The sequence below is a fragment of the Aptenodytes forsteri genome, unplaced genomic scaffold (assembly GCF_000699145.1).
Source record: "Aptenodytes forsteri isolate BGI_AS27 unplaced genomic scaffold, ASM69914v1 Scaffold35, whole genome shotgun sequence".
Classification (NCBI taxonomy): domain Eukaryota; kingdom Metazoa; phylum Chordata; class Aves; order Sphenisciformes; family Spheniscidae; genus Aptenodytes; species Aptenodytes forsteri.
In genome coordinates, this window is record NW_008795334.1 from 1,819,579 (window position 1) to 1,829,169 (window position 9,591).

Consider the following 9,591-nt stretch of genomic DNA (forward strand, 5'->3'; position numbering starts at 1 on the left):
GTAAGGTTTAACAAGATTGAAAAACAGCAATAAAAGCCATTCAAGTAATAATGCTGTTTGTATTATTATGATGCTTAGAAAATTGGGACTGCTTTGTGTTAAACACATTATAGTGGTGAAAGTATATTAATCTATATCTGTAGGTATGTTTCTAAATGTTAGAAGTATGCAGTTGAGACTGTGATTTGTTTTAAAAAGTAAGCAAGCTAAAATCATTAATGAATTGCTGTGGCAGATCTTCTACCTACTTAAGTGCTGTCTTTAAGCACCAACATTTTAATAATGTTGTTATTTCCAGTAATGATAACATCCTAATTATTCTTAGTTTTTCACCAGAGTCCAATATTTTTTATTATAATACCCTATTTTTACTCGCTTACAACTTACCACTGTTCACCTGCTTTAGCTGAGATATACGTATCAACTCAATGATTTCTGGTCTGCTTGTCCATTTGTGTTTGCTTTTCAGCGGAAGGCAGAGGAGTTGAAAAAAGGGTGCCCTGTACCAGTAGCGTTGTCCTTGCCGGTTGCCAGGCAGCACGAGGAGCTGTCCAAGCAGGGGGGGACAGGGTCTGCCTGCGGCGGGGTGCCTGGGTGCAGTACCCCTGGCACGGGGTGTTGGTTAGCTGGTAAGCAACTCGGCACCAGTGTGCGTTAGGTACCCCTGCTGCAAGGGAGGCAGGGTCGGTAGGAGAGACAAAATAAAAGATAAGAGAAGTCAGCGATTGGAATTTTGGCCTTGGAATTACAGGCACAGGAAGAAGTTGCATTTCCTTGAAGTTTTTAATTAGAAAGTTGGGATGTGCTTCCTCTGGGAAAAGTCACATGTTTTGGGCATCACCGTTTCCTGTATAAAGAAGAAGGGACAGGCTCTTCTTCCTTATGCTGTTCTACTAGGCAGTCTAGGGTTTTTTTCAGTGCATTTAAGCATTTCCTTGCATTCAGACGTTTTCCTGCACTTTAGTTAGTCCTGGTCTGGTAGAACTTCTGCCCTTGAGATGCAAGACCTGCCCCTTCCTATCTGTATTTCTTACTCTCTTTTTGCCTCTTTTGTTGCTTCCCTTTTTCCCACCTTTATAGCTGTTTCCGAGAGTGGAGAGATGCCGGCTGCGTGTATCCCAGCGCCTGGCTGGGAGTGCAGGGTGATGGCCAGTGAGCAGGCGCCTGTCCTTTGAGAGGACAGCCTGCTCCTCTCTGTGCGTGCCTCCTGGTACTGTTTGCAAGTTCATTGATTTGATGAACGGATCATTTGAAAGGGGGTCAGGACGGGAGGTGGTGTCTAGTGAAAGGTTCATTTTGACTTTTTTCTGCTTATGATCATACACCAACCCTGCTTACAAATACAGCTTGGGTCACAAAGACTTCTGGAGGCTTTGGCTCAGTCATTGATCGATGTGCCAATGTTAGTGATAAATCCATGGGGGAGCGTTTATCAAGCAGATTAGTAAAACATAATACATTTTGTTTCCATGTTTCTGTGTGCTTATTCTTACAATATTTTTGATAAGTGAAATGCTAACGGCAGGACACTAGCTGAAGATAATCTGGCAGGCAGATACTTAAGCTTTATCTACAAAGATTATTTTTTAAGAAATTTGTTCAGTGGTAAAAATAGTGGCAAACATTGCATGAAGCAGCTCACTTGTAACAAAGAACACGAATAAATTTCAGTCTTGTTCCAGATTGCGGCAGTTGTATTTATTGATGAAAAAAATAAATGTTTGTTTTAATTTGCTGAAGCATAAAGTAAAATATAAGCTAGTGAAATCCATAGACACTGTGCAATTCCGTAAGTTCTAAAGGTCAGGCAGTGAGTCAAAATTATCCTGCCCTATTTATTTATTTTTTTTATGTGACTTCTAGATTGTCAGACTTTTAACTGATTCAGAAAAAATATAAAGCAGCCAGTCCATAAACACAGGCCATTTCGTGTTTTTAGATGAAAACCTGTGCTTTCGTAACACTATGTTGGATCAAATGTGACCTTGTTTGCATTAGACTTGGTTGTTTTTAGGCAAGATGCAGAAAGCAACATTTATTGATGTATTTGAGATGTACATTTACAAAGTTCTTTAAATTATGTGATGGTTGTGTTTTAGAAGTCTTTTGTGGCTAAAGCTGAAATTGTCTATAGGATGTTTGTTAACTGTTACCTAAGCTGATGGTTTTTGCACAGTGTGCGTGGGGTGATCTGTCTTCTGAAGAATTTGCAGTTGGTCTAGACTGACTGACTGGTGCTTGAGGAAATGGCAGACATGAAAATTTGTAAAATTTAGTTTAAATTCTGTTTTGAACAAGTTTTCGAAGGTGTTCTAGGTGGGTGATTCAGGGAACAAAGAGTATACTTGGTCTGCTTGATTTTAAATGAACCAGAGTGATGGTTGGAAGTGTGTAGCTTTGACAGCACATCAGAGAGAAGGGAACACTAGCAACTATGTCTGTGTTTAGGTAACATTGTGAAGTGCTCCTTTTCACTCTGTTTATGTATATGTTCTTTTAAAACCCATATATTTAATCTCTTGTAAATCTGTACAGCAGTCAGTTCTGTCATATATCAAATATACAAGGATGCAGCACAACTCAGCTGGAATGATCTGTCATCGGCTAGCTCAAATTATAGCTTTTCATTCCTGGATAAGCCCCATACGTTTTTATGTGCAATATAAGCAGTCTGTGATCTGAGAATTAGGAACAACAGAAAGGCTGTTTCATGCTGTGGCAGGTGGGAGTGATTTATTAATTGGCCTCTAATTTGGTTCCCAGGTGTCAAACAACAGTGACTACTACAGTATGTAAATTGAGGTGTTCATGGAATATTTGTGCAGATTAGTGGGAGTCATAAATAGGCAATACAGGAAGAAATGATAGTTTTTAAAAAATATACTTCTGATCATTTTTTTCATAGTCTAAAAATCTGTTCCCTCAACAAACTTAATTATTTTTCAAAATGCGAGCTGTGCCCCTGGCTAATAAAAATCAGCAACTTGTCTATAAGTAGACAAAAGAATGATTTTTATTTAACTCTGGAATATGTATACCCTGTGCTAGGATGTACGTTTTATCCTTAAGTTTGAACTTTGTGAGCTGTAGAAACAGTAAGCCATCTTCATTTCTGGAGCAGCCCTTTTTAAAAGTTGATTGAATTGGAGCAGGATATTTTGTCAAGGGATTCCCCCGCCCCCCAAAATCAAATACAGTATTGTGAAATACTCCTTGTATTCCCTGCCTTCTGACCCTCTACTTCCCCCTTCCAAAAACAAATAAGAAAAAAAAAAAAAAAAGACAGACAAAGAGCAGAGAAAATGCAGGTGTTAAGAGGCAACAGCTGACTGGCCAGTAAGGCTTAAATTTAACAGTACTTGAGTTCTACCCTAGATGAAAAAGGACCAGCATCTGCCTGTGGTCTGCTTAGAAATTTCTCAAATTTTCTGCTTCCTAGTGATGAGCACTCAAGGAGTTCTTCCCCTCCTCCTCATTGGAGGTAGGGGTGAAATACTAAAATGAAATGATGGTAAGGATGACTTCTGGACTCCTAGGCATTTGCAAAGGGCACCTCTACTGTCCCCAAGCCTGCCTGCAACAGAATTAGACATGAAAAAACTGCCTTAAAACTGCCTTGTATAGGGTCAAGCTTTCTGCTTTTTCTCAGCTTTGTGGTCCTGATGATCTATCTGTATTTTTCTGCCTCTGTTTTTCCTTATTTAATAAGCTAAGCTTTTGTCTATTCTCTTACCTACTTAGGTTGTGGTAATTTTCCTACTATAAAACAATTATGTGAAGTGCCGCATCCCTTTACCAGAAGACCTGGCAAAATAGTGTACATAATGAGTGTGTTTCACGAGTGTTTCTTTTACTTTTCTAGTCGATTCCGGTGTGGACGCATTGGCAGTGTTTATGGCAAGCAGCAGCACGACGGATGTTGTGAACCGCAACAACCCCGCCACCCCGCCAAACACCCTTAACCTGCGCTCCTCTCATAATGAACTTCTGAATGCGGAAATTAGGCACACAGAGACCAAGAACAGCACTCCTCCGAAATGCAGGAAGAAATACGCACTGACTAACATTCAGACAGCCATGGGTCTTTCCGATCCAGCAGCGCAGCCCCTTCTGGGGAACAGCTCTGCCAATATAAAGCTGGTGAAGAATGGAGAAAACCAGCTCAGGAAAGCAGCCGAGCAGGGACAGCAGGATCCCAACAAAAACCTCAGTACCACTGCGGGCATAAACGTAACTTCTGAGAAGTTTGAAGGCAAAGAGCCGATCCCGCAGGATTCTTCTGGCTGTGAAATATTACCCTCGCAGCCAAGGAGGACCAAGAGCTTCCTGAATTACTATGCGGATCTAGAGACATCTGCTAGAGAGCTAGAGCAGAGTTTTGTTGTAATGGAAGATAAATCTGCACAAAGCAACAGCCAGGCTTCTACCGTTATTGTCAATGGGGAAGTCCTGCCCAGGAAACAAAACAAGCTGTCAAGCCCAGAGGATGGCCAAGTTGCCACAGTGTCATCAAGCCCTGAGACTAAGAAAGACCACCCAAAAACTGGGGCCAAAACAGATTGTGCCCTCCACAGGATTCAAAACCTGGCCCCAAGCGATGAGGACTCCAGCTGGACTACGCTGTCCCAGGACAGTGCCTCGCCGAGCTCACCAGACGAAACAGGTATGCAAGTAAAGGCTGCTCACAGCCACTGTTTTAGAAATGCATTGCTTAACTCCTCTCAGCTGGTGGCTGGAAGGAGAGAGGCGATTTAGCGGTGCTTTCAGTGGGGAAGTGGATTGCATTGAAACACAAGTGCTGGGCTTGCGTGCAGCTCCTTGTCTACTTGGGAATGCTTGGCAGCCTCCTGCTCCGTCCTGGAAGCTTTATTGCTGCTTGAGGAAAGGCACCAGCGAATGCTATAGACAAGGTCCTAAAAATATGGTAATTGCACCTTCTGCTAGTTTAGAAATAATTGCTCTTCGCTAATCAGTGGGTACACATTTTGAGAAGTACATGGAGATGCTAAACTACTGATAGCTGCCTACACACAACAAACAAACTTTTCTGAGCAATAATTTTTAGGTTCAGCAAAAATTTTTACTTTTCAAATTCAATTTGAATTTGAATTCACTCACAAAATTCAAATCTTTGTGAGTGTCACCCCCTCTGCCCCCAGTCATTTGATTATATTATTTTATCTTAAAAAAAGTTTCTTTTATTTTAAAAAAAGTCCTCCCAAACCTTGGGTAATTTAATTTCTGTGTTTTGTTTCCTTTGTGCAGCAGTTCCATACAGTAACTCAGAAGCTGAAACCATGGCATTTCATGTTTTGGAAGCCTGGGCTCATTAATTATTTGAACAGTAATGATGACTTCTGCATTGGCTCTGTTGTGATTTACAACACATCTCTATTTTTAAAACTGTAGAGATCTCATTTACTCTAGTTAATGGACTTTGTCAATTTTTTTATATCCAAGCCAGTATATAAAGGTACAACTTTGTCAAGATGAGGGGGTGCAATCCAATTCATTAGGGTGACGTGGGGCTAAAGAAGTTTGCCATATATTGTTCGTATTTTAAGTTATTTCATTATTACAGTGCGGAGATTGTATACTGTTTGGAGGCCACCATGGTCCAAATCCACAGCTGCGTTACATGTCAGTCATGCATATGGTCCAAACCACAGCTGCGTTACATGTCAGTCATGCATGATTGTGACAATAGTGATTTTTATTTTAATGTGTAGGTAAAATTGCAACCAGAAATCCCCACTATGTGATATATAATGGTTCTTCTGTCTTCTGTTTTGATATGTAACAAACCTTTGCTGTTAAGAGAGAAAATTTTCATGAAGTCACCTCTTCATATGCAAAATGAAAAAGTTTTCAGTTTACTAAAATTGCTGTTTGAGTTAATATTATTTGTCAGGATACTTGATATAATATGTGTGACATCACTGATAACACTTTCTGGAGAAACTATCAATAGGAGTTATATAAATAACTTAATGTTGAGCTTGTTGGCTCCTTCTGTCTTTGTACTTGCCTGAGGTTTGGCAATGAGAAACTGTAGGTAGAAAATTTATATTAAATGAAAACTAAATTAGAGTAATTCCAAGTAGTCTAATTAAATATGGGTGGCCTAAGATGCTAAGAGCTAGCATAAGTTTTGTTTCTTTTTAAATAATGTGTTTAAAATTTTCTTCCAGCATGTGTATTGCCGCTGTATGGTGTATGAGCTCTTTCAGCACTCAGGAAGGGGGATTTTCTAAGCTGGTTTGAAGTGTTAGCAAGTTTGCTTATTTAAGTAACCAAGCATTAGCTGAGCTGTGGTTTGTTTGCACTACGGAAATAAAGGGGAACTTTCCCCTGCTAAGTATGGGGGGTTTCCTCATTAAAAAAAAAAAAAAAATTAAAAAATATCAATTAATAAAGCCCTCAGAGCTCACCACTCTTCTAAAGCAGAATAAAGGGCTTTTTTAAATTTTACGCTACCTTCACCATACTAGCAACCAATGTATTATAAACAGTTACAGAAAAGCAGGTGTCCAGATATCAGTCTCTATAAGAAAAGAGTTAAAAATAAACAGAAAGCCCTAGAAAACCTCAAAATTGCCTTTCAAGATCAAAGTGGTAGAGGTGTTTCTTTCTCATCCATGTGGTTATTGTCAGAGAGCACCAACTAGGACGTAGGACCATCATACTGGATTGGATCACTGGTTTTAAGATGCCTGTATATATAAGTATTCATGGACTCTAAAAACATCCAACTATTGCAACTTGCAACTTAACGGACATCCGTCCTTTAGGATTATTGGCTATCTTGAATTTACCTCCACTCTGAGAAAATTATTTCATTGTTTCCAGTTTCTTTCCAAAATGGACTATCATTTGATATAACAGAAGAGAGCTAAGAAATAAGATGTTGAGTTGCCGTGGGTGCCAGGATGGCTTTTGGATGTGGTGAAACAGGCCAGTTTCTCAAGCTCCCCTGCAGCTCCTTCTGGAAGGCTGAAAATGGGGGTGCAAAAAGCAATGCTGCTGGTGTAGAAAAAAGCAGAAATCACAACTGGTGCAAATACCTCCAGACTTACTCGTTTAGGGGCAAATTTTCTAGTTGTTCTCAGGGGCTCCAGCCTTGTAGATTTGAGTGATGTGCCATCCCTAGGCAAGTTCATATGTCTCCAGCGATGTTTGAAGGGTAATAAAATAAGAGGTGAAATAAAAGTTGAGTAAATGAACTGAATGTTCTTTTTTGAGGCAGGGTCAAGAGCAGTTCAGTGTTTTGCATTGTAAACACCTGTGTCTTTCCCATCTCCTTCCCAAGAGTTGCTTGAGTTACTGTGGTGCTGATCAAGAAGCATTTACCTCTTACTGTGCCAGGTCAAGTTACGGGAGTTACCTTACTTGCCAAATAACTTGGGTGCTACAGCAGTAGGTGGAGTTGGAAGTACTGAAGGAAAACAAGTAACGCTTCCTGCTTCCCGAAACCCCTTGCACCCTTCTGCCATGCTGGGGACCGAGATGTAGTTTCCCACAAGCAGAAAATGCATCCAGTGCATTTATGTCAGTGGTGGTTGACTGAAAACCCGAGAGATTCCCAGGGGGCTGTATCTAGCCCTTCTGAGGCCATGGAGTAGATGTGAGAACCCACATTTAGGAGTAGGCGAGAAGAAGAAACCTCAGAAAGCAAGGATTGGTGGTCTCTCGGCTCTCTTGTGATTGTCTCATCTGGTTTTAAACATCCCTTCAGTGGAGGTGTTGCCCTAACCTGCTTGGGCCATATGCTCCAGAGGCACATGGTGCTTTCCCTTGCAGTAGATCTTTCCAGTCTTTTTAGTGTAATCTTTCATTCCTTGTTGTCCCTATGTGCCAGCATGGGTGAAGGGAAGCCCTCCCGACTGGGGAGTTGTGCAGTGAGCCCTGGTGGTACCCATCCTGGAGGTCCGAGATTTTGGGCATGGCCAGGGCTCCTCACTGCCACTCTATCTGGGTGGGAGGAGAGCATTGCGTGGGGTCTTCATGGCTCTGAGATCTCCAACCCTTGCGTTTATGCTCCAAAAATAAATGTTAGGGACCAAAGGGAGAAAGGTATCTGGGAGAAAAATCTGCAAAAGTAGACAGTTTTAATCATACGGCTTCTGGGAAGGGGAAAAAAGATGCAGTTTTGAGAAGAGTTAATCCATTAAAGACTGTAATCTGGCAGATACCTGGAGAATTATTAATGTTCAATCCAGAGATTATATTTAACACTTTAGTATACTCTCCTTTTACTGAGAGGACACTGTTGAAAATGACAGTGTACTACTTCCAGGGCTTCTGAATTGTTTTGTCACCATCTTCTATCTGTTAACACAACTTGTTATTCAAATCCTGGAGAACTTAATGCTGTTTTGTGTTGGGGTTTTTTTGTTTTGTTTTCATGTGTTTTGTTTTGGAGGTATGCAATTCAAAGGCCCTGAAAAATTTACCCTTAAGCTTAATTGTTTGCACTGGGAATGCATCACTGTTCAGATAAAATCACCCTGAACTCTCCTTAGGGCAGGATACTTTTATTTGTGGTCTAATGAAAAGGTGTTTTCAAGAGACTTGACACTTTTTCTGAATGAGGAGGCAAAAGTAAGACAACCCAATTTAAAGATGCAAAAAACCTGACTGGATATTAAACAAATGTTAAGGTTGTTGATTAGTAATGTTGCTAAACAAATGTAATAGTCCATTAATAATGGGGGCACCGAACACCACAAGCACAGTACAGTATAAGAATTGTGTTTTGAGGAAACTCTTCTTTCTCCTCCAAAGAAATGATCTATATCTGCTTCTTGACAAGAACTACATTGACTTGAACTTTCAGAGATTTTTTTTATAAGGACTTTCAGCTTTCCTCCACTGGCCTCCGGACTGACTGCACCCATCCAGCTGACTCTGCTGTCATTCAGAGAGCATGTTGTGGGTTACCAAAGACCAGCTCCAGATGTCTTTAAAACTGCAGATGGCACAGAGCTGGTTTTAAATCAAGGCGAATGCTTCCTCCCCCCTCTTGAGAAAATTTCCTTAGTCTAGTTTTCAAAGGAAATGCATCTTGTGTTATTACACCCTCTACCTACTCTTTGTCTCTATGTATTCACCAGTTTCACCTACATTTTATGAATCGGTGTGTCGCGAACAGCAGGAGTCTAGCGGACACCCCAGAGCCCAAACCTAGGGGAGGATGAGGGTGATGCTAGTGCTGTTTTCTGTTTGTGGCTTTTTTTTTTTTTGAGAAGCAGCTCACCAGAATGTCTGTAGAAGGCAGACATGTTTCTTAAACTTCCTGTCACCTGAGAAACAGTTTCAGTGGTAAATTATCCCTCCTTAGTGAAGTGCAGCTCTCTATGTAATAATCTCTAATGAATTAGGAATCCTGAGAATTCTCTGGGGAAAATAAGGAATTCTGTTTGTCTTAAAGCCAAGAAAAATACTGGAATTTGCTTTTGCTTCCTGTTTGTCCTGGTTTCGGCTGGGATAGTTAATTTTCTTCCTAGTAGCTGGTACAGTGCTGTGTTTTGGATTTAGTATGAGACTAATGTTGATAACACACCGACGTTTTAGCTGTTGCTAGGTAGTGCT

The 9,591-nt window shown here is 40.7% G+C and overlaps 1 protein-coding gene across 1 annotated transcript in view; it reads left to right on the top strand.

The window, feature by feature from the left end:
- APBB2 (amyloid beta precursor protein binding family B member 2) overlaps positions 1 to 9,591 on the top strand; it is a 97,390-nt gene that overhangs the window by 11,175 nt on the left and 76,624 nt on the right. Inside the window, exon 3 of the mRNA XM_019472295.1 lies at positions 3,863 to 4,663. Coding sequence (XP_019327840.1) covers positions 3,863 to 4,663 — 801 coding nt within the window. The remainder of the gene's footprint in view (positions 1 to 3,862; positions 4,664 to 9,591) is intronic.